The 27,177-nt window shown below is 39.1% G+C and overlaps 1 protein-coding gene across 1 annotated transcript; it reads right to left on the bottom strand.

Moving 5' to 3' along the window:
* Positions 1-659: 659 nt before the first annotated feature.
* On the bottom strand, positions 660-26,398 carry LOC138330534 (plasminogen-like). The gene is made up of 4 exons (XM_069278101.1): positions 26,344-26,398; positions 4,026-4,208; positions 2,275-2,469; positions 660-1,353 (listed from the first exon to the last, which is right to left on the bottom strand). Exons 1-4 carry the CDS (start codon positions 26,396-26,398, stop codon positions 1,130-1,132), a joined length of 657 nt encoding a protein of 218 aa, XP_069134202.1. The 3' UTR covers positions 660-1,129.
* Positions 26,399-27,177: the final 779 nt, after the last annotated feature.

Raw genomic sequence — 27,177 nt, forward strand, 5'->3', positions numbered from 1 at the left:
ATTCCAACCTTATCTGAGAGCAGCTACCCCCCCTCACTCTCAGCAGGTGGGCACAGGACAGTATTCCAACCTTATCTGAGAGCAGCTACCCCCTTCTCTCAGCAGGTGGGCACAGGACAGTATTCCAACCTTATCTGAGAGCAGCTACCCCCCACACTCTCAGCAGGTGGGTACAGGACAGTATTCCAACCTTATCTGAGAGCAGCTACCCCCCACACTCTCAGCAGGTGGGCACAGGACAGTATCCTTACCTTATCTGAGAGCAGCTAGCCCCATTCTCTCAGCAGGTGGGTACAGGACAGTATTCCAACCTTATCTGAGAGCAGCTACCCCCCACACTCTCAGCAGGTGGGTACAGGACAGTATTCCAACCTTATCTGAGAGCAGCTACCCCCTCACACTCTCAGCAGGTGGGCACAGGACAGTATTCCAACCTTATCTGAGAGCAGCTACCCCCCACACTCTCAGCAGGTGGGCACAGGACAGTATTCCCAACCTTATCTGAGAGCAGTTACCCCCAACACTCTCAGCAGGTGGGCACAGGACAGTATTCCAACCTTATCTGAGAGCAGCTACCCCCCACACACCCCCGCACTGGACAGTATTCCAACCTTATCTGAGAGCAGCTACCGCCCCCCCCCCCTACTCTCTCAAGCAGGTGGGCACAGGACAGTATTCCAACATTATATGAGGGCAGCTACTCCCACATTATCAGCAGGTGGGCAAAGGACAGTACCCCGCCTTGTCTGAGGACAGTTACGCCCACACTCTCAGCATGTGGGCACAGGACAGTATCCCCGTCTTGTTTGAGGGTAGTTACCCCCACACTCTCAGCAGGTGGGCACATGACAGTATTCCAACCTTATCTGATGGTATTTCCCCCACACTCTCAGCAGGTGGGCTTTAAACCATATGCCCACCTTATCTAGGGGCAGGTACCTCCACACTTTCAGCCGGTGGTTACAGAACAATATCCCCGCCTTGCCTGAGGATAGCTAACCCAACACTCTCAGCAGGTGGGCACAGGACAATATCCCCGCCTTGCCTGAGGGTAACTACCCCCACACTCTCAGCAGGTGGGCACTTGACCATATTTCCGCCTTATCTGAGGGAAGTAAACCTTACACTCTCAGCAGGAGGGCACAGGACAGTATTCCCACCTTACAGCGGCGTCAACAGTATAGCACCACGGGATTGTTGTGTCTGCCGTTAACCGGCAGTAGTTTTGGACTTCACTTCCGGTGTAGTAACCGTGACTGTGTGGAGTCTGTGAGTCCCAGCGCTGACATGTCCGTCCAGACACAGTACATGACACTCTTCCGTTATAAACAGTAGCAGTATGGCAGTCATATTCTGGAGGTATAAAAATGAGAAGTCATTTGGTCATATCTCTTATTACAACACAATTATCTTAGATATACATTTATCCAGAAGTTGTATAAGCAATAAATGAACCTTGCTTCTGACAAACATATCCATTGGCTTAAAACTATGCTGTCACTTCATGGCGTCCCTCACAAATCGGTACTTCAAAGAACTTGATTGAATTATCAACTGATTTGTTGGTTATTTAGAGTGAAATCTGATTTTGTGTTTTACATGTCTTTAGCCTACCACAGGATCCCAGAGGGATCTTGGTGCCCACCATCGATATATAGACATGCGCTTGGATGTCTGCTGTCCATCACAATACGAAGTATTATTAGATAATGACTAAGGAGAACCTTTAATGCGAATCTCTTATGCATTCTTTGAGCAGAAATAGCAAAATTTAGTTTAGTAATTGCTGCGAAATAGCGGAAACCAAATCCAATATGGCTGACTGTAGAACATCTTGTTAACCGATTTGTCTCAAAATGCAATATGCACAACTGGAGTTCTATAGGACGTTAATTAAATCAAACAAACAAATAAAGTTTCTGGTTGATATATTATAGTGAGAGCAATAATTGTTTACGTAAGGACGAACGGACGAACGGCGATTTGAGTAGCTTACCAACAATGGTGGTAGACTAAACATCCGTTATCCCTAGATAACATTACCTATTTTCTTCTTCAATATCGGGTCAATCGTTCGTTGCATGCTGTTTGATGCAAATTGTGATTTGTGGAATAGCAGGGTATATCATGATAGTACATTTCCGATAGAAATTTAAGTTGCCAATTGAGGATTATTAGATGAGATAATTACTTTTATACATAGTGATGGTCATATCAGTTTCTGGATTAAAAAGAATCGAGATAATCTTCCCTTTATTAAATGTCTCTACTTACGATTACACGATACAGAAGCTCCAGGTGTCCATTGTTCAATACCCGTGCATTTGGTCATTGGACAGTAGGTTGTGAAAGCCGGTTCATTAAAGCTTTGGCACGTGTAAACGGCTGTATACGGGTCTCCTTGATACGGTCGTGTAAAAGTGTTAGTATTTGGTAGTGGAGGGGGATCGCCACATCCCTCTGGTAAATCTGAAAACGCAGAAAGAAACTGTAGACTCATTTAGAATAGGTATCTAAAGGCAACTGACATACACCAATATCAGTCAGTAACTGACAGAGGAAATCTTTGTCTTTCAAATTCTACTAGTAGAAAAATAACTATAAATAAGGAGTGAGATACATGTATGTCTGTATTTGCGGAATAGGATCGAGCGCTATCTTGAAACTAAATTAAAATTCTCATTTTGTCCTTCGACAAATACAAAGTGTATGCATCTGACCATATTGCAATTGGATCCATTGCGATTTGTGGTCGACAGATAGTCATATATCCGTGAAGCCTGTAACTACTTGTGTTAAGAGACCACCAGATATCTAACAAATCGGTATCCATATTTTGAAGAGCACCTCTCGTATCGTGAAAATATTACCACGCGAATCTGTATCCACCATTGGACGAGGTTTGTCTGTATGTATCGACCGTTGGGGAAAAACTGAAAGACATCTAGGCAAATCTGTCAGTATCAGTGGGTAGAAGACCAAGGCATCCAGACAAGTTTGTATTAGTGAAAAGGGGCCTTAGTTGTAACGGCTAACCAAATATGTACATAGACATCGAAGCAAATCAACATTTTGAAGAAGATTGCTAGAAATTTTGATAAATCTGAATCTCAAAAAATCACCTTTCAAATTAGTTTCTTCTGTGTGGAACAGCTCAGAAGAATTATCCCAAAATATCTAATAGTGGTAGAAAGGATTGTAAGAGAATCAAAATTTACTTGTTTGTCAACGGAAGATTATCGTCAGATTAACAAGCTTACATTAAGCGTTGCAAGCAACACACGTCTCCTGCTACAATTACATTTTCTAATTTATCGCAAGTTAGTATTGCTAAAGTATGCTATCATTCCGTGAAGTTTGAACAAATTCCGTTGATGTGTTCTCATCCGGGAGCCAAATTTTGTAGTTGACCTTTTGACCCCAAATTCCTAATTATAATGCACCATTTGCGAATATTAGTGGGCAAAGTCCTACACAATATTAATTCTAATCTTTACCTTGCTCGATATTCCATGGGTAAGATCACAGAAGTTTCCTCTCGCTACAGGGGATGTGATGCCGATCTCTAGAAGAGCAGTGAAGAGACCTGTAACCCAATGGCCTACTCTGGGACACTAACGCTATTTCTGAAAAATTGAGGAAATGCCAGGGATGGCGAGACCGTACCGGGATAAGACAATGTATGTAATCCTATTTCTAGAAGATCGAGGGTACATGCACAAGAGAGAGGGAGAACATATTATCAAGTCGTAGTTTGGGGATCTGAACTGCACAGTGGGAAGAGCAGACTCTTTGTTGCCACAAGTCGAAATCCCTGGACCTCCCCCATGTCCACGTCTAAGTGAATGTACTGATAGTATTCCTAGGAGAAACAGTGATGTATTTTGGGGTAACGGGAGCGTAGGTTGTTATATAAACTAGGGCAGGGAGTTTGACATTTTCGATAAAAAGTTTTCAAAAATAGGACTGAAATTATCAACAGAATGTTTGTAATCTACACAAACGGTTCTGGTCCATTGGTATACCTGTAGAACAAACGATGGTCGCCAGACTCCATGTTTTAGTAAGGGGATCACACGCAGAGGTCTTAACACCTCCAACATAGCCAGCCCCAGGGATACACGAATAGAAAGCATTCGGTAATCCTCTTGAGTAGTCGATGGTATGTGTTGTTTTATCTATTGATAATGGCAATCCATGGCAAAAGTCTGCAAAATAAAAATAAGCATCGAGCTAAAATAACATGCATTAGCCTAGAACCATGCTCTATAAGAAACCGCCCGAATTCAGCACCGCAACCAACCAATGAGATGTAATCCCTATTTTAAAGTAGTATCTCACTGAACAATTCTACCGTAGATATAAAGAAATTTTCCCACCCAGAAATATTCCCTAGATATAACGACTATACAGCATTAAAGTTTTTTTTATAACAGTGTGTCATTTATAATTGGCATCTCCCATTACTCGACATGAGACGTCTTGATATGGGTATAAGGTATCACGACACCATTTCTCTAAGGTAATCACGAAATTATTTTCCTAAAGGGACCATGACACAATGTATTTAAGCGATCACGACATTTTTTTCCTAAAAGAACTAGATACCATTTGCCTAAAGGGATCACGACACCATGTTCCTCAAGGGATGAAAACGACATTTCCCTAACGGAACCATGACAACATTTCCTTAAAGGGATAACGGCACCATATCCCTTAAGAGATCACAACACCATTTCATGCCATGCTGTGTGAAAGATCAGTGACAAATATATATTGTGCCATGAAGAGCAGTCTCATGCATCATTCGTTCCCATTAGCTAATGTTAATGTTATTTCATTTCGTGACGAAAAAGATGAAGCAAGCTAGCAATACGTAATAAATAATACATACTACGATACCATTTCCCTTAAGGGATCACGACACCATTTTCCTCAAGGGATAAACACGACATTTCCCTAACGGAATCATGACAACATTTCCTTAAAGGGATAACGGCACCATATCCCTTAAGGGATCACAACACCATTTTATGCTGTGTGAAAGACCAGTGACAAATATATATTGAGCCATGCAGAGCAGTCGCATGCATCATTCGTTCCCATTAGCTAATGTTAATGTCATTTCATTTCGTGACGAAAAAAAATGAAGCATGCTAGCAATACGTAATACATAATATATTACATCATTTGACTTATTCCAGGCAAATTCCCCGACGTTCTAGAGTCCATATGTCATGTACATGACAGGTAATCTGTCTGGGTTTGATAGAGGCACTTTAGCTTGAATAATTTCTAAACACATTTTTAACATTATTTTACAAAGGGCATCGCAGAGAAATAAAATAATTTTGCACTTATTTCATAGTTATCTTTTGTGAACGTTTTGAGCCACTTTCAATTGTTGTTTCAATTGCATGATAGTAAGAGGCAAAACAGTTCTTCCGAATGCTCTCCTTGACACACGTTTATCTTTCGAGCTTTAACTTTTGGATCAAGTGTGTGCTAGGTAGACATGTTTAAGTATCGTTTACCTTGCCGGGGTTACGTGTTTTTTTATAACCTTGCAACACAGTGCATACCGGGTACGCCGTCCTTAAATGATCCTATCAACGTAGTTATTATGACCTCATCAACCAACTACATTGTGTACATGGTTTGCTTAGTATTCAGAGGTGGTATTACACGCGTTTGTTTCCTCAGTGCAATTTTAACGGTGGGGTGTGCTGTGTGCTGTTCGGTGTCTTTGCCAGTACGTTCCCTTCAGATGACACTATGATATGAACAGTAGTTTCCATTAAGAAGACGCAACATGAGAACAAACGATATCTTCGTAACACCGCGTACAGAGAGAGATTTAAATGACCATAACTATTTATGGGATGTAAAGCTAAACACTCACGGGAGATAAACGTTTAGTTACAACATACATGCATGCATGAATGAATAGCAATGAATGAAATTTTGAAAGATAAGCTAATCTTAACAAATGAATCAGTCTTGTGTCTGAAACTTGAGACGTCGACCAACAATTTTTCTCTTTCTCGTCTTTTCTCTTCTAAGGAGCTATAATATTTGTGTGTATGCGTGTTACACTTTGGTAACGAATACGGGACATGTGCAACTGCAAACTATGATTGGTCTATTGGAATTTTCTTGTGTCGAATGTGCTGGTATCTTATATAATAAAATTCCAAGGAAATAACAATATTTCAATTCTGATACATATACATGTACTAGGAGTTAACTCAATGGAATCCTATATAAAATTTACTGTTTAATTTATCTATTACTATACAGTAAAACCCCTGTTTAACTCGAACTGCAGCGGACCAGGTTCATAGTTCGAGGAATATTTGCGAACGGGGTATTCGACTCATCCGAGGTTTGCCAAAATAGGCATAATTATGTACTGGCCACAGTCAATGTTATGACGTTTCACAAATATATTAATGTATATCCTTATATTTACACTTGCTAGGCTTGTTTACTATACGCAAGTACTAAGCCGATTTTGTTTACCATAACTGCATGGTAACATTGAAACTTTGAACTTGCGCATGAAAATGTTCTATGCAACTTAAAGGGGCTACTTTTTTTAAAAGAAACACATGGCTTGTTTACATTTTGACACAACATTACGTGTATATTGTTGTTTTTCATAGAATTTTGGGAAAATGTAAACAATACATATATGTTTTATATTTATATATGATACCAACATTTTTTTTTTAATTAACAATTGTATAAAGAAACGGGAAAAATATCTCGACCGGTTTCATATAGGGATTGGATTGCGCTTTTATGTTAACCATGCTTGTATGGAGCAATTCCTCTAAGAATATATTTCAATATGGGGCGCTAACGCGCCCCATAAGAATATATTCTTTGAGGAATTTGGATTGCGAATTTTTATGTTAACCATGCTTGTATGGAGCAATTCCTCTAAGAATATATTCAATATGGGGCGCTAAACGCGCCCTATAGAATATATTCTTAGAGGAATTGCTCCATACAAGCATGGTTAACATAAAAGCGCAATCCAATCCCTATATGAAATTGTCTCAGAGACAAGTGCCCCGAGTATCTCAAAGCACTTGGTTTTGATTTATTCAATCATAAACACTTCGTTGTAACTAAGTAATGGTACTTAAAAAGAGGCGTTTGTCCTTTGTTTTAGTTATAAGTTTTACTTGTCTATTTTGTCGTATGGAGCATTGTTGCTCACCGCAGAGCTCGATAATGGCGCACTTCGCATGACGGGATCGCCAATAAAGAAAGTCCTCTTGTTTTTGGTCTATGACTTCGTAAACCCAACATATATAAGGAAAGACACGCTTAATATAAAAGTTTGCAGATATATGTGTGTTGAACACAAAACTCATGTTATGTTGAACTTTCTTTTTCGATAGAAAGTTTAAAAATCTGATTGTCGTGTCGACCTATCCGTTGACAAAATAAATGATACAATACCTCGATTGTCCGTCTGTCTGTCCGGATTCGGTTTCTAGATGATAACTTGAGAATTGATAGATGGATTTTGATCAAACTTCACACAATGGTTAGCATATAAGAAAATACAGCTTGGGATTAAATTTGGGGACAAAGGTCAACAACAAAGGTCAATGTTACTAAAAATAGTTTTTTTTTTTTTTTTTTTTTTTTTTAAATTTCCATACGATAACTTGAGAAAAAAAATCAATGGTTTTTGTTCAAACTTCACACAATGATAGCATATGAGAAAATAAAGTTTGGGATTGAATTTGGGGTCGAAAGGTCAACTACAAAGGTCACCGTTACTAAAAATAGATTGTTAATTTGTTTCGTTTCCAGACGATAACTTGAGAAAAAATCAATGGATTTGATTTTTCACACATTTCTAGTACATTTGTATATGAGAAAATACAGCTTGGGATTGAATTTGAGGTCCAAAGGTCAACTACAAAGGTCACTTTTACTAAAAATAGATTGTTTTTTTTTTCGTTTTCAGACGACATCTTGAGTAAATATAAACGGAATTTGATCAAATTTCACTCAATTGTAATATATGAGAAAATACAGCTTGGGATTGAATTTGGGGTCAAAAGATCAAGTACAATGGTCACTGTTACTAAAAATTCCAAATGATATCTTGTGAACACTTAAACGAAATTTGTTATTACAGGATACCTATTTAATCACGTAATAGTGACATTGATTACTCGGTCAATTACTATAAATAACTGTTATTAAAAGTGTAATATTCTTCATATTACAAATTACAAGAGTCTAGTATCCTCTTATATTTCTATTACAATATATTTAGAATCCTTACTAGATTATACCCTTTTCTATAACACCGCTAATACAATTTTAATCTTTGAGTATTTATAAACAATATTTAATTTCCAGTGCGTATATGTAAGCCATTATAAGTATGAAGTAAACAGGTAAATGACACCACTGGGATTAATTAAACACATATAGATGATCAGTCAGCCGTGGTGTTGATCACCGGATAATACCTCTCTGTTCCTAAAAACGTACCTTATGGAATACCTCTCTGTTCCTATAAACGTACCTGCTTGGAATACCTCTCTGTTCCTATGGGAACGTACTCTTTGGAATACCTTTCTGAATGTTTTCCTATAAACGTATCCTTTGGATTACCTCTCTGTTTTATATATAAACGTACCTTTGGAATACCTCTCTGTTCCTATAAACGTACGGCACCTTTGGAATACCTCTCTATTCCTATAATGGATTCTCAGACTCGGACTCTATTAAGCATCCGTTCTGAATTTTGTCTGAAAACATACCTTAGGAATACCTCTCTGTTCCTATAAACGCGACCTTTTGAATACATCTCTGTTCTCTATGTCCTATAAACGCACCTTTGGAATACCTGCTCTGTTTCCTATAAACGCCATATATTGGAATACCTCTCTATCCTATAAACATACCTTTGGAATACCTCTCTGTTCCTATAAACGTACCTTTGGAATACCTCTCTGTTCCTATAAACGCACCTTTGGAATACCTCTCTGTTCCTATAAACGTACCTTAGGAATACATTTCTGTTCCCATAAACGCACCTTAGGGATACCTCTCTGTTCCTATAAACGTACCTTTGAAATACATCTCTGTTCCTATAAACGTACCTTTGGAATACATCTCTGTTCCTATAAACGCACCTTAGGAATACCTCTCTGTTCCTATAAACGTACCTTTGGAATACATCTCTGTTCCTATAAACGTACCTTAGGAAATACCTCTCTGTTCCTATAAACGCACCTTTGGAATACATCTCTGTTCCTATAAATACCTTAGGAATACATCTCTGTTCCTATAAACGTACCTTTGGAATACCTCTCTGTTCCTATAAACGTACCTTTGGAATACCTCTCTGTTCCTATAAACGTACCTTTGGAATACCTCTCTGTTCCTATAAACGTACCTTTGGAATACCTCTCTGTTCCTATAAACGTACCTTTGGAATACCTCTCTGTTCCTATAAACGTACCTTTAGGAATACCTCTCTGTTCCTATAAACGTACCTTTGGAATACATCTCTGTTCCTATAAACGCACCTTTGGAATACATCTCTGTTCCTATAAACGCACCTTAGGAATACCTCTCTGTTCCTATAAACGCACCTTTGGAATACCTCTCTGTTTCCTATAAACGTACCTTTGGAATACATCTCTGTTCCTATAAACGTACCTTTGGAATACATCTCTGTTCCTATAAACGTACCTTTGGAATACATCTCTGTTCCTATAAACGTACCTTTGGAATACATCTCTCTTGTTCCTATAAACGTACCTTAGGAATACCTCTCTGTTCCTATAAACGTACCTTTGGAATACCTCTCTGTTCCTATAAACGTACCTTTGGAATACATCTCTGTTCCTATAAACGTACCTTTGGAATACCTCTCTGTTCCTATAAACGTACCTTTGGAATACCTCTCTGTTCCTATAAACGCACCTTTGGAATACCTCTCTGTTCCTATAAACGCACCTTAGAAATACATCTGTGTTCCTATAAACGTACCTTTGGAATACCTCTCTGTTCCTATAAACGTACCTTTGGAATACATCTCTGTTCCTATAAACGTACCTTTGGAATACCTCTCTGTTCCTATAAACGTACCTTTGGAATACCTCTCTGTTCCTATAAACGTACCTTTGGAATACCTCTCTGTTCCTATAAACGTACCTTTGGAATACCTCTCTGTTCCTATAAACGTACCTTTGGAATACCTCTCTGTTCCTATAAACGTACCTTTGGAATACCTCTCTGTTCCTATAAACGTACCTTTGGAATACCTCTCTGTTCCTATAAACGTACCTTTGGAATACCTCTATGTTCCTATAAACGTACCTTTGGAATACCTCTCTGTTCCTATAAACGTACCTTTGGAATACCTCTCTGTTCCTATAAACGTACCTTTGGAATACCTCTCTATTCCTATAAACGTACCTTTGGAATACCTCTCTGTTCCTATAAACGCACCTTTGGAATACCTCTCTGTTCCTATAAACGCACCTTAGGAATACATCTCTTTTCCTATAAACGTACGTTAGGAATACATTTCTGTTCCTATAAACGTACCTTAGGAATACATCTCTGTTCCTATAAACGTACCTTTGGAATACCTCTCTGTTCCTATAAACGCACCTTAGGAATACCTCTCTGTTCCTATAAACGTACCTTTGGAATACCTCTCTGTTCCTATAAACGTACCTTTGGAATACCTCTCTGTTCCTATAAACGTACCTTTGGAATACATTTCTGTTCCTATAAACGTACCTTAGGAATACATTTCTGTTCCTATAAACGCGCCTTAGGAATACCTCTCTGTTCCTATAAACGCACCTTAGGAATACCTCTCTGTTCCTATAAACGCACCTTAGGAATACCTCTCTGTTCCTATAAACGTACCTTTGGAATACATCTCTGTTCCTATAAACGTACCTTAGGAATACCTCTCTGTTCCTATAAACGTACCTTTGGAATACCTCTCTGTTCCTATAAACGTACCTTTGGAATACCTCTCTGTTCCTATAAACGTACCTTTGGAATACCTCTCTGTTCCTATAAACGTACCTTTGGAATACCTCTCTGTTCCTATAAACGCACCTTTGGAATACCTCTCTGTTCCTATAAACGCACCTTTGGAATACCTCTCTGTTCCTATAAACGCACCTTAGAAATACATCTGTGTTCCTATAAACGTACCTTCGGAATACCTCTCTGTTCCTATAAACGCACCTTAGGAATACCTCTCTGTTCCTATAAACGTACCTTTGGAATACATCTCTGTTCCTATAAACGTACCTTTGGAATACCTCTCTGTTCCTATAAACGTACCTTTGGAATACCTCTCTGTTCCTATAAACGTACCTTTGGAATACCTCTCTGTTCCTATAAACGCACCTTTGGAATACCTCTCTGTTCCTATAAACGTACCTTTGGAATACCTCTCTGTTCCTATAAACGCACCTTAGGAATACCTCTCTGTTCCTATAAACGTACCTTTGGAATACCTCTCTCTGTTCCTATAAACGTACCTTTGGAATACCTCTCTGTTCCTATAAACGTACCTTTGGAATACTCTCTGTTCCTATAAACGTACACCTTTGGAATACCTCTCTGTTCCTATAAACGTACCTTTGGAATACCATCTCTGTTCCTATAAACGCACCTTTGGAATACCTCTCTGTTCCTATAAACGCACCTTAGGAATACATCTCTTTTCCTATAAACGTACGTTAGGAATACATTTCTGTTCCTATAAACGTACCTTAGGAATACATTTCTGTTCCTATAAACGCACCTTAGGAATACCTCTCTGTTCCTATAAACGTACCTTTGGAATACATCTCTGTTCCTATAAACGTACCTTTGGAATACCTCTCTGTTCCTATAAACGTACCTTTGGAATACCTCTCTGTTCCTATAAACGTACCTTTGGAATACCTCTCTGTTCCTATAAACGTACCTTTGGAATACCTCTCTGTTCCTATAAACGCACCTTTGGAATACCTCTCTGTTCCTATAAACGTACCTTTGGAATACCTCTCTGTTCCTATAAACGTACCTTTGGAATACCTCTCTGTTCCTATAAACGTACCTTAGGAATACCTCTCTGTTCCTATAAACGTACCTTAGGAATACCTCTCTGTTCCTATAAACGTACCTTAGGAATACCTCTCTGTTCCTATAAACGTACCTTTGGAATACCTCTCTGTTCCTATAAACGTACCTTTGGAATACCTCTCTGTTCCTATAAACGCACCTTTGGAATACCTCTCTGTTCCTATAAACGTACCTTTGGAATACCTCTCTGTTCCTATAAACGTACCTTTGGAATACATCTCTGTTCCTATAAACGTACCTTTGGAATACCTCTCTGTTCCTATAAACGTACCTTAGGAATACCTCTCTGTTCCTATGAACGTACCTTTGGAATATATTTCTGTTCCTATGAACGTACCTTTGGAATACATTTCTGTTCCTATAAACGTACCTTTGGAATACCTCTCTGTTCCTATGAACGTACCTTTGGAATACCGCTCTGTTCCTATAAACGTACCTTTGGAATACCTCTCTGTTCCTATAAACGTACCTTTGGAATACCTCTCTGTTCCTATAAACGCACCTTTGGAATACCTCTCTGTTCCTATAAACGTACCTTTGGAATACCTCTCTGTTCCTATAAACGTACCTTTGGAATACCGCTCTGTTCCTATAAACGTACCTTTGGAATACCTCTCTATTCCTATAAACGCACCTTTGGAATACCTCTCTGTTCCTATAAACGTACCTTTGGAATACCTCTCTGTTCCTATAAACGTACCTTTGGAATACCTCTCTGTTCCTATAAACGTACCTTTGGAATACCTCTCTGTTCCTATAAACGTACCTTTGGAATACCTCTCTGTTCCTATAAACGTACCTTTGGAATACCTCTCTGTTCCTATAAACGTACCTTTGGAATACCTCTCTGTTCCTATAAACGTACCTTTGGAATACATTTCTGTTCCTATAAACGTACCTTTGGAATACCTCTCTGTTCCTATAAACGTACCTTTGGAATACCTCTCTGTTCCTATAAACGTACCTTTGGAATACCTCTCTGTTCCTATAAACGTACCTTTGGAATACCTCTCTGTTCCTATAAACGCACCTTTGGAATACCTCTCTGTTCCTATAAACGCACCTTTGGAATACCTCTCTGTTCCTATAAACGTACCTTTGGAATACTCTCTGTTCCTATAAAACGTACCTTTGGAATACCTCTCTGTTCCTATAAACGTACCTTTGGAATACATCTCTTTTCCTATAAACGTACCTTAGGAATACATCTCTGTTCCTATAAACGCACCTTAGGAATACCTCTCTGTTCCTATAAACGTACCTTTGGAATACCTCTCTGTTCCTATAAACGTACCTTTGGAATACCTCTCTGTTCCTATAAACGTACCTTTGGAATACCTCTCTGTTCCTATAAACGTACCTTTGGAATACCTCTCTGTTCCTATAAACGTACCTTTGGAATACCTCTCTGTTCCTATAAACGTACCTTTGGAATACCTCTCTGTTCCTATAAACGTACCTTTGGAATACCTCTCTGTTCCTATAAACGTACCTTTGGAATACCTCTCTGTTCCTATAAACGTACCTTTGGAATACCTCTCTGTTCCTATAAACGTACCTTTGGAATACCTCTCTGTTCCTATAAACGTACCTTTGGAATACCTCTCTGTTCCTATAAACGTACCTTTGGAATACCTCTCTGTTCCTATAAACGTACCTTTGGAATACCTCTCTGTTCCTATAAACGTACCTTTGGAATACCTCTCTGTTCCTATAAAAGTACCTTTGGAATACCTCTCTGTTCCTATAAACGTACCTTTGGAATACCTCTCTGTTCCTATAAACGTACCTTTGGAATACCTCTCTGTTCCTATAAACGTACCTTTGGAATACCTCTCTGTTCCTATAAACGTACCTTTGGAATACCTCTCTGTTCCTATAAACGTACCTTTGGAATACCTCTCTGTTCCTATAAACGCACCTTTGGAATACCTCTCTGTTCCTATAAACGTACCTTTGGAATACCTCTCTGTTCCTATAAACGCACCTTTGGAATACATCTCTGTTCCTATAAACGCACCTTAGGAATACATCTCTTTTCCTATAAACGTACGTTAGGAATACATTTCTGTTCCTATAAACGCACCTTAGGAATACCTCTCTGTTCCTATAAACGTACCTTTGGAATACCTCTCTGTTCCTATAAACGTACCTTTGGAATACCTCTCTGTTCCTATAAACGTACCTTTGGAATACATTCTCTGTTCCTATAAACGCACCTTTGGAATACCTCTCTGTTCCTATAAACGTACCTTTGGAATACCTCTCTGTTCCTATAAACGTACCTTTGGAATACCTCTCTGTTCCTATAAACGTACCTTTGGAATACCTCTCTGTTCCTATAAACGTACCTTTGGAATACCTCTCTGTTCCTATAAACGTACCTTTGGAATACCTCTCTGTTCCTATAAACGCACCTTTGGAATACCTCTCTGTTCCTATAAACGCACCTTAGGAATACCTCTCTGTTCCTATAAACGTACCTTTGGAATACCTCTCTGTTCCTATAAACGTACCCACCTTAGGAATACCTCTCTGTTCCTATAAACGTACCTTTGGAATACCTCTCTGTTCCTATAAACGTACCTTTGGAATACCTCTCTGTTCCTATAAACGTACCTTTGGAATACCTCTCTGTTCCTATAAACGTACCTTTGGAATACCTCTCTGTTCCTATAAACGTACCTTTGGAATACCTCTCTGTTCCTATAAACGCACCTTTGGAATACCTCTCTGTTCCTATAAACGTACCTTTGGAATACCTCTCTGTTCCTATAAACGTACCTTTGGAATACCTCTCTGTTCCTATAAACGTACCTTTGGAATACCTCTCTGTTCCTATAAACGTACCTTTGGAATACCTCTCTGTTCCTATAAACGTACCTTTGGAATACATCTCTGTTCCTATAAACGTACCTTTGGAATACCTCTCTGTTCCTATAAACGTACCTTTGGAATACCTCTCTGTTCCTATAAACGTACCTTTGGAATACCTCTCTGTTCCTATAAACGTACCTTTGGAATACCTCTCTGTTCCTATAAACGTACCTTTGGAATACATTTCTGTTCCTATAAACGCACCTTTGGAATACCTCTCTGTTCCTATAAACGTACCTTTGGAATACCTCTCTGTTCCTATAAACGTACCTTTGGAATACCTCTCTGTTCCTATAAACGTACCTTTGGAATACCTCTCTGTTCCTATAAACGCACCTTAGGAATACCTCTCTGTTCCTATAAACGTACCTTTGGAATACCTCTCTGTTCCTATAAACGTACCTTTGGAATACCATCTCTGTTCCTATAAACGTACCTTTGGAATACCTCTCTGTTCCTATAAACGTACCTTTGGAATACCTCTCTGTTCCTATAAACGTACCTTTGGAATACCTCTCTGTTCCTATAAACGTACCTTTGGAATACCTCTCTGTTCCTATAAACGCACCTTTGGAATACCTCTCTGTTCCTATAAACGTACCTTTGGAATACCTCTCTGTTCCTATAAACGCACCTTAGGAATACCTCTCTGTTCCTATAAACGCACCTTTGGAATACCTCTCTGTTCCTATAAACGCACCTTTGGAATACCTCTCTGTTCCTATAAACGTACCTTTGGAATACCTCTCTGTTCCTATAAACGACCTTTGGAATACTCTCTGTTCCTATAAACGTACCTTTGGAATACCTCTCTGTTCCTATAAACGCACCTTTGGAATACCTCTCTGTTCTCTATAAACGCACCTTTGGAATACCTCTCTGTTCCTATAAACGCACCTTTGGAATACCTCTCTGTTCCTATAAACGTACCTTTGGAATACCTCTCTGTTCCTATAAACGCACCTTTGGAATACCTCTCTGTTCCTATAAACGTACCTTTGGAATACCTCTCTGTTCCTATAAACGTACCTTTGGAATACCTCTCTGTTCCTATAAACGCACCTTTGGAATACCTCTCTGTTCCTATAAACGTACCTTTGGAATACTCTCTGTTCCTATAAACGCACCTTAGGAATACCTCTCTGTTCCTATAAACGACCTTTGGAATACCTCTCTGTTCCTATAAACGTACCTTTGGAATACCTCTCTGTTCCTATAAACGTACCTTTGGAATACCTCTCTGTTCCTATAAACGCACCTTTGGAATACCTCTCTGTTCCTATAAACGCACCTTTGGAATACCTCTCTGTTCCTATAAACGTACCTTTGGAATACCTCTCTGTTCCTATAAACGTACCTTTGGAATACCTCTCTGTTCCTATAAACGTACCTTTGGAATACCTCTCTGTTCCTATAAACGCACCTTTGGAATACCTCTCTGTTCCTATAAACGTACCTTTGGAATACCTCTCTGTTCCTATAAACGTACCTTTGGAATACCTCTCTGTTCCTATAAACGCACCTTTGGAATACCTCTCTGTTCCTATAAACGCACCTTTGGAATACCTCTCTGTTCCTATAAACGCACCTTTGGAATACCTCTCTGTTCCTATAAACGCACCTTTGGAATACCTCTCTGTTCCTATAAACGCACCTTTGGAATACCTCTCTGTTCCTATAAACGTACCTTTGGAATACATCTCTGTTCCTATAAACGTACCTTTGGAATACCTCTCTGTTCCTATAAACGTACCTTTGGAATACCTCTCTGTTCCTATAAACGTACCTTTGGAATACCTCTCTGTTCCTATAAACGTACCTTTGGAATACCTCTCTGTTCCTATTCCTATAAACGTACCTTTGGAATACCTCTCTGTTCCTATAAACGTACCTTTGGAATACCTCTCTGTTCCTATAAACGTACCTTTGGAATACCTCTCTGTTCCTATAAACGTACCTTTGGAATACCTCTCTGTTCCTATAAACGTACCTTTGGAATACATCTCTGTTCCTATAAACGTACCTTAGGAATACATCTCTGTTCCTATAAACGCACCTTAGGAATACCTCTCTGTTCCTATAAACGTACCTTTGGAATACATCTCTGTTCCTATAAACGCACCTTAGGAATACCTCTCTGTTCCTATAAACGTACCTTTGGAATACCTCTCTGTTCCTATAAACGTACCTTTGGAATACATCTCTGTTCCTATAAACGCACCTTTGGAATACCTCTCTGTTCCTATAAACGCACCTTTGGAATACCTCTCTGTTCCTATAAACGTACCTTTGGAATACCTCTCTGTTCCTAGGAATACCTCTCTGTTCCTATAAACGCACCTTAGGAATACCTCTCTGTTCCTATAAACGTACCTTTGGAATACCTCTCTGTTCCTATAAACGTACCTTTGGAATACCTCTCTGTTCCTATAAACGCACCTTTGGAATACCTCTCTGTTCCTATAAACGTACCTTTGGAATACATCTCTTTTCCTATAAACGTACCTTTGGAATACCTCTCTGTTCCTATAAACGTACCTTTGGAATACCTTTCTGTTCCTATAAACGTACCTTTGGAATACCTCTCTGTTCCTATAAACGTACCTTTGGAATACCTCTCTGTTCCTATAAACGTACCTTTGGAATACCTCTCTGTTCCTATAAACGTACCTTTGGAATACCTCTCTGTTCCTATAAACGTACCTTTGGAATACCTCTCTGTTCCTATAAACGTACCTTTGGAATACCTCTCTGTTCCTATAAACGTACCTTTGGAATACCTCTCTGTTCCTATAAACGCACCTTTGGAATACCTCTCTGTTCCTATAAACGTACCTTTGGAATACCTCTCTGTTCCTATAAACGTACCTTTGGAATACCTCTCTGTTCCTATAAACGTACCTTTGGAATACCTCTCTGTTCCTATAAACGTACCTTTGGAATACCTCTCTGTTCCTATAAACGTACCTTTGGAATACCTCTCTGTTCCTATAAACGTACCTTTGGAATACCTCTCTGTTCCTATAAACGTACCTTTGGAATACCTCTCTGTTCCTATAAACGTACCTTTGGAATACCTCTCTGTTCCTATAAACGCACCTTTGGAATACCTCTCTGTTCCTATAAACGTACCTTTGGAATACCTCTCTGTTCCTATAAACGTACCTTTGGAATACCTCTCTGTTCCTATAAACGTACCTTTGGAATACCTCTCTGTTCCTATAAACGTACCTTTGGAATACCTCTCTGTTCCTATAAACGTACCTTTGGAATACCTCTCTGTTCCTATAAACGCACCTTTGGAATACCTCTCTGTTCCTATAAACGTACCTTTGGAATACATCTCTGTTCCTATAAACGTACCTTTGGAATACCTCTCTGTTCCTATAAACGTACCTTTGGAATACCTCTCTGTTCCTATAAACGTACCTTTGGAATACCTCTCTGTTCCTATAAACGTACCTTTGGAATACCTCTCTGTTCCTATAAACGCACCTTTGGAATACCTCTCTGTTCCTATAAACGTACCTTTGGAATACATCTCTGTTCCTATAAACGCACCTTAGGAATACCTCTCTGTTCCTATAAACGTACCTTTGGAATACCTCTCTGTTCCTATAAACGTACCTTTGGAATACCTCTCTGTTCCTATAAACGTACCTTTGGAATACCTCTCTGTTCCTATAAACGTACCTTTGGAATACCTCTCTGTTCCTATAAACGTACCTTTGGAATACCTCTCTGTTCCTATAAACGTACCTTTGGAATACCTCTCTGTTCCTATAAACGCACCTTTGGAATACCTCTCTGTTCCTATAAACGTACCTTTGGAATACATCTCTTTTCCTATAAACGTACCTTAGGAATACATTTCTGTTCCTATAAACGTACCTTAGGAATACATTTCTGTTCCTATAAACGCACCTTAGGAATACCTCTCTGTTCCTATAAACGTACCTTTGGAATACCTCTCTGTTCCTATAAACGCACCTTAGGAATACCTCTCTGTTCCTATAAACGTACCTTTGGAATACCTCTCTGTTCCTATAAACGTACCTTTGGAATACCTCTCTGTTCCTATAAACGTACCTTTGGAATACCTCTCTGTTCCTATAAACGTACCTTTGGAATACCTCTCTGTTCCTATAAACGTACCTTTGGAATACCTCTCTGTTCCTATAAACGTACCTTTGGAATACCTCTCTGTTCCTATAAACGTACCTTTGGAATACCTCTCTGTTCCTATAAACGTACCTTTGGAATACCTCTCTGTTCCTATAAACGTACCTTTGGAATACCTCTCTGTTCCTATAAACGCACCTTTGGAATACCTCTCTGTTCCTATAAACGCACCTTTGGAATACCTCTCTGTTCCTATAAACGCACCTTTGGAATACCTCTCTGTTCCTATAAACGCACCTTAGGAATACCTCTCTGTTCCTATAAACGTACCTTTGGAATACATTTCTGTTCCTATAAACGTACCTTAGGAATACATCTCTGTTCCTATAAACGCACCTTAGGAATACCTCTCTGTTCCTATAAACGTACCTTTGGAATACCTCTCTGTTCCTATAAACGTACCTTAGGAATACCTCTCTGTTCCTATAAACGTACCTTTGGAATACCTCTCTGTTCCTATAAACGCACCTTTGGAATACCTCTCTGTTCCTATAAACGCACCTTTGGAATACCTCTCTGTTCCTATAAACGCACCTTTGGAATACCTCTCTGTTCCTATAAACGTACCTTTGGAATACCTCTCTGTTCCTATAAACGTACCTTTGGAATACCTCTCTGTTCCTATAAACGTACCTTTGGAATACCTCTCTGTTCCTATAAACGCACCTTTGGAATACCTCTCTGTTCCTATAAACGTACCTTTGGAATACCTCTCTGTTCCTATAAACGTACCTTTGGAATACCTCTCTGTTCCTATAAACGTACCTTTGGAATACCTCTCTGTTCCTATAAACGTACCTTTGGAATACCTCTGTTCTGTTACCTTTGGAAAACGTTCTATAAACCTTTGGAATACCTCTCTGTTCCTATAAAACGTACCTTTGGAATACCTCTCTGTTCCTATAAACGTACCTTTGGAATACCTCTCTGTTCCTATAAACGTACCTTTGGAATACCTCTCTGTTCCTATAAACGTACCTTTGGAATACCTCTCTGTTCCTATAAACGCACCTTTGGAATACCTCTCTGTTCCTATAAACGCACCTTTGGAATACCTCTCTGTTCCTATAAACGCACCTTTGGAATACATCTCTGTTCCTATAAACGCACCTTTGGAATACCTCTCTGTTCCTATAAACGTTACTTTGGAATACCTCTCTGTTCCTCTAAATGTTCCTTTGGAATACCTCTCTGTTTCTATAAACGCACCTTTGGAATACCTCTCTGTTCCTATAAACGCACCTTTGGAATACCTCTCTGTTCCTATAAACGCACCTTTGGAATACCTCTCTGTTCCTATAAACGTACCTTTGGAATACCTCTCTGTTCCTATAAACGCACCTTTGGAATACCTCTCTGTTCCTATAAACGCACCTTTGGAATACCTCTCTGTTCCTATAAACGCACCTTAGGAATACCTCTCTGTTCCTATAAACGTACCTTTGGAATACCTCTCTGTTCCTATAAACGTACCTTTGGAATACCTCTCTGTTCCTATAAACGTACCTTTGGAATACCTCTCTGTTCCTATAAACGTACCTTTGGAATACCTCTCTGTTCCTATAAACGCACCTTTGGAATACCTCTCTGTTCCTATAAACGTACCTTTGGAATACCTCTCTGTTCCTATAAACGCACCTTTGGAATACCTCTCTGTTCCTATAAACGTACCTTTGGAATACCTCTCTGTTCCTATAAACGTACCTTTGGAATACCTCTCTGTTCCTATAAACGTACCTTTGGAATACCTCTCTGTTCCTATAAACGCACCTTAGGAATACCTCTCTGTTCCTATAAACGTACCTTTGGAATACCTCTCTGTTCCTATAAACGTACCTTTGGAATACCTCTCTGTTCCTATAAACGTACCTTTGGAATACCTCTCTGTTCCTATAAACGTACCTTTGGAATACATCTCTGTTCCTATAAACGCACCTTTGGAATACCTCTCTGTTCCTATAAACGTACCTTTGGAATACCTCTCTGTTCCTATAAACGTACCTTTGGAATACCTCTCTGTTCCTATAAACGTACCTTTGGAATACCTCTCTATTCCTATAAACGCACCTTTGGAATACCTCTCTGTTCCTATAAACGCACCTTTGGAATACCTCTCTGTTCCTATAAACGCACCTTTGGAATACCTCTCTGTTCCTATAAACGCACCTTTGGAATACCTCTCTGTTCCTATAAACGCACCTTTGGAATACATCTCTGTTCCTATAAACGCACCTTTGGAATACCTCTCTGTTCCTATAAACGCACCTTTGGAATACCTCTCTGTTCCTATAAACGCACCTTTGGAATACCTCTCTGTTCCTATAAACGCACCTTTGGAATACCTCTCTGTTCCTATAAACGCACCTTTGGAATACCTCTCTGTTCCTATAAACGTACCTTTGGAATACCTCTCTGTTCCTATAAACGTACCTTTGGAATACCTCTCTGTTCCTATAAACGTACCTTTGGAATACCTCTCTGTTCCTATAAACGCACCTTTGGAATACCTCTCTGTTTCCTTTGGAATACTTCTGTTCCTATAAACGTACCTTTGGAATACCTCTCTGTTCCTATAAACGCACCTTTGGAATACCTCTCTGTTCCTATAAACGTACCTTTGGAATACCTCTCTGTTCCTATAAACGTACCTTTGGAATACCTCTCTGTTCCTATAAACGCACCTTTGGAATACCTCTCTGTTCCTATAAACGCACCTTTGGAATACTCTCTCTGTTCCTATAAACGTACCTTTGGAATACCTCTCTGTTCCTATAAACGCACCTTTGGAATACCTCTCTGTTCCTATAAACGTACCTTTGGAATACATCTCTGTTCCTATAAACGCACCTTTGGAATACCTCTCTGTTCCTATAAACGTACCTTTGGAATACCTCTCTGTTCCTATAAACGTACCTTTGGAATACCTCTCTGTTCCTATAAACGCACCTTTGGAATACCTCTCTGTTCCTATAAACGCACCTTTGGAATACCTCTCTGTTCCTATAAACGCACCTTTGGAATACCTCTCTGTTCCTATAAACGCACCTTTGGAATACCTCTCTGTTCCTATAAACGCACCTTTGGAATACCTCTCTGTTCCTATAAACGTACCTTTGGAATACCTCTCTGTTCCTATAAACGCACCTTAGGAATACCTCTCTGTTCCTATAAACGCACCTTTGGAATACCTCTCTGTTCCTATAAACGCACCTTTGGAATACCTCTCTGTTCCTATAAACGCACCTTTGGAATACCTCTCTGTTCCTATAAACGTACCTTTGGAATACCTCTCTGTTCCTATAAACGTACCTTTGGAATACCTCTCTGTTCCTATAAACGTACCTTTGGAATACCTCTCTGTTCCTATAAACGTACCTTTGGAATACCTCTCTGTTCCTATAAACGCACCTTTGGAATACCTCTCTGTTCCTTCCTACCTCTCTAAACGCACCTTTGGAATACCTCTCTGTTCCTATGAACGTACCTTTGGAATACATTTCTGTTCCTATAAACGTACCTTTGGAATACCTCTCTGTTCCTATAAACGTACCTTTGGAATACCTCTCTGTTCCTATAAACGTACCTTTGGAATACCTCTCTGTTCCTATAAACGCACCTTTGGAATACCTCTCTGTTCCTATAAACGCACCTTTGGAATACCTCTCTGTTCCTATAAACGTACCTTTGGAATACCTCTCTGTTCCTATAAACGCACCTTTGGAATACCTCTCTGTTCCTATAAACGTACCTTTGGAATACCTCTCTATTCCGCACCTTTGGAATACCTCTCTGTTCCTATAAACGTACCTTTGGAATACCTCTCTGTTCCTATAAACGTACCTTTGGAATACCTCTCTGTTCCTATAAACGCACCTTTGGAATACCTCTCTGTTCCTATAAACGTACCTTTGGAATACCTCTCTGTTCCTATAAACGCACCTTTGGAATACCTCTCTGTTCCTATAAACGCACCTTTGGAATACCTCTCTGTTCCTATAAACGCACCTTTGGAATACCTCTCTGTTCCTATAAACACACCTTTGGAATACCTCTCTGTTCCTATAAACGCACCTTTGGAATACCTCTCTGTTCCTATAAACGCACCTTTGGAATACCTCTCTGTTCCTATAAACGTTACTTTGGAATACCTCTCTGTTCCTCTAAACGCACCTTTGGAATACATCTCTGTTCCTATAAACGCACCTTTGGAATACCTCTCTGTTCCTATAAACGCACCTTTGGAATACCTCTCTGTTCCTATAAACGCACCTTTGGAATACCTCTCTGTTCCTATAAACGCACCTTTGGAATACCTCTCTGTTCCTATAAACGTACCTTTGGAATACCTCTCTGTTCCTATAAACGCACCTTTGGAATACCTCTCTGTTCCTATAAACGCACCTTTGGAATACCTCTCTGTTCCTATAAACGCACCTTTGGAATACCTCTCTGTTCCTATAAACGCACCTTTGGAATACCTCTCTGTTCCTATAAACGCACCTTTGGAATACCTCTCTGTTCCTATAAACGCACCTTTGGAATACCTCTCTGTTCCTATAAACGCACCTTTGGAATACCTCTCTGTTCCTATAAACGTACCTTTGGAATACCTCTCTGTTCCTATAAACGCACCTTTGGAATACCTCTCTGTTCCTATAAACGCACCTTTGGAATACCTCTCTGTTCCTATAAACGCACCTTTGGAATACCTCTCTATTCCTATAAACGCACCTTTGGAATACCTCTCTGTTCCTTTAAACGCACCTTTGGAATACATCTCTATTCCTATAAACGCACCTTTGGAATACCTCTCTATTCCTATAAACGCACCTTTGGAATACCTCTCTGTTCCTATAAACGTACCTTTGGAATACCTCTCTGTTCCTATAAACGCACCTTTGGAATACCTCTCTGTTCCTATAAACGCACCTTTGGAATACCTCTCTGTTCCTATAAACGCACCTTTGGAATACCTCTCTGTTCCTATAAACGTACCTTTGGAATACCTCTCTGTTCCTATAAACGCACCTTTGGAATACCTCTCTGTTCCTATAAACGCACCTTTGGAATACCTCTCTGTTCCTATAAACGCACCTTTGGAATACCTCTCTGTTCCTATAAACGCACCTTTGAAATACCTCTCTGTTCCTATAAACGCACCTTTGGAATACCTCTCTGTTCCTATAAACGCACCTTTGGAATACCTCTCTGTTCCTATATAAACGCACCTTGGAATACCTCTCTGTTCCTATAAACGCACCTTTGGAATACCTCTCTGTTCCTATAAACGTACCTTTGGAATACCTCTCTATTCCTATAAACGCACCTTTGGAATACCTCTCTGTTCCTATAAACGCACCTTTGGAATACCTCTCTGTTCCTATAAACGCACCTTTGGAATACCTCTCTGTTCCTATAAACGCACCTTTGGAATACCTCTTATTCCTATAAACGCACCTTTGGAATACCTCTCTATTCCTGTAAACGCACCTTTGGAATACCTCTCTATTCCTATAAACGCACCTTTGGAATACCTCTCTATTCCTGTAAACGCACATTTGGAATACCTCTCTATTCATGTAAACGCACCTTTGGAATACCTATCTATTCCTGTAAACGCACATTTGGAATACCTCTCTATTCCTGTAAACGCACCTTTGGAATACCTCTCTATTTCCTGTAAACGCACATTTTGAATACCTCTCTATTCATATAAACGCACCTTTGGAATACCTCTCTATTCCTGTAAACGCATCGTTGGAATACCTCTCTGTTCCTGTAAACACACCTTTGGAATACCTCTCTATTCCTATAAACGTACCTTTTAAATACCTTTCTATTCCTGTAAACCCACTTTTGAATATCTCTATTTCTGTGAACGCACATTTGGAATACCTCAATATTTCTGTAAACGCACATTTTAAATACCTCTTTTATTCTAGTAAGCGCACCTTTGGGATACTCTATATATCAAGTTAACTCGCCTTTTGCATTCCTCTATATTCCTGTAAACGCACTTTTGGAATCTATATTCATGTTAACTCGCCTTTGGAATACCTCTATATTCCTGTAAACGCATCTTTAGACTACCTCTATTGCTGTAACCCCGCCTTTGCTTTTTGGAATACTGGAATACATTTTTACTTACCTTTAGAATATCTGTAGTATTCAATGTAATACCTGTTGTTGAGACCATTTCAGTATTTGGCGCCTCAGGAGACGACATCAGTATGAGTTCACAGCGTAAATCAGTCGGGTATATGTTAACTGCTTCACATGCGTTAAATAACAAACATTCTTGCAGACATAGTTTATACGATGCTTGAAGCAATACTTTGAATTTAACTCCATCCACAACACGATTTTGTTTAAATATTGTAGAACTAATTCCACGACACGATGAATGAACCCATCTTACCGAAAATAACAAATTTAGGGTTATAATGAACTCTCGTTGAAACATTATCTACAAGTTTCCAGAGAAAGTCAAGAATTATTTTATCTATAATTAATCAATAAATTTACAATTTAGAGACACTAATTCGATGATACATTCTTTCTATGATTACTACAAGTTTGTGTCTCTTCTTGGATCAGATGGAACGATTCATTTTAAACCAGGCCTACCAAACATAAACCACGCCCAACAATCTAAACCACGCCCACATGCACGTAATCTGTAATTCTCGGGTCCTTGCTAATTATGGATTTTTGACCTTATAGTACCAATGCAAGACACATTTCAGACATATACAAACATATTAACGAGTCCCTATGGCCGGATCGACTATATAGATTGCTTTTGAATAAGCATTATTTAATATTTATTAATTACATGTACGCTAACCCTAAAAATGAAGTGGTATGGGGTTTAATGTTGATATACATTATTTATTGTTCATAATTACACTAACATAAAAACACTAGGTGGTATGGGTTTTAGTGTTGATTTCAATACCATAAAGGACGATTTTTCCCCACAATAAAATACTTATTGTCATATCGATTTTTACATCATAAACGCATTAACGGGAGATATCCGGTTAGGCAAAGCTATGTGGGAGTTTAGTTTGCATGATAAGATAGCTGTAATACTGGAGTTTTGAGATCCCAAAATGACGTGGGTAAAGTACAACTTACCGTCGATTAGTCTTGGACTGTCTAGATTAGTCCCACCTTCCGGTGACTGTGACATCACGAAACTCACGCCGAATGATGACGTGATAATCACCGGATGGTGGGACTAATTAAGGAATAGATTTTTATTTTGTTGAGGTTATGAGGGTATAATGAAAATAGAGCACGTGTAAATTATGTAACCCCGTCCGGGTTACATAGAATTTACACGGGCTCCATTATCATTATACCCTCATAACCTCAATGAAAAAAATCATTATATTTATAGTTTTTCACGCGATTTAATAACATGTAATCTCGCGACAGTTGCATATTTCTTTTTCTCTCACGTCGTCGTCCACAAATTCGATTGAACAGCTGATTGTAATCGAGTCATTCATATATTCCCAACAAAAGTGGGGTCATGACCCCAAGTTTCCCGTCGCATTGCTACGCCATTGGCTATTCACATAACAATAGAAACGCCGCACATGTTGTGCTGTCATTATACACTGATAATGATAATACTAGAAAGCATGGTTATTGAGTCCACGTCAGTGAAAACTGTAAACATTCGACGGTATATTGTACTTAACCAACGTCGTTGTGGGATATAGCTGAAAACCCCGTATTATATAAGGCAAAACATTAGGAAAATAAAACTAACAACTTCATTTTATAATACAAAAGATGCGTTTAAAAACCCAGACAAATTTTTTTTTGTAAATTAAAAAAATGTTTCTACAGTGCATTTGTAGCAAATTGAAAAATGAAACGTTTTAAAAACTCGAATTTTGAAAAACAAAACAAAAAACTCAATCCAAAATAAAGTTCAAAATATCATATTATAACCTTAGT

Source organism: Argopecten irradians, chromosome 9, assembly GCF_041381155.1.
Source record: "Argopecten irradians isolate NY chromosome 9, Ai_NY, whole genome shotgun sequence".
NCBI classification, from domain to species: Eukaryota; Metazoa; Mollusca; class Bivalvia; order Pectinida; family Pectinidae; genus Argopecten; species Argopecten irradians.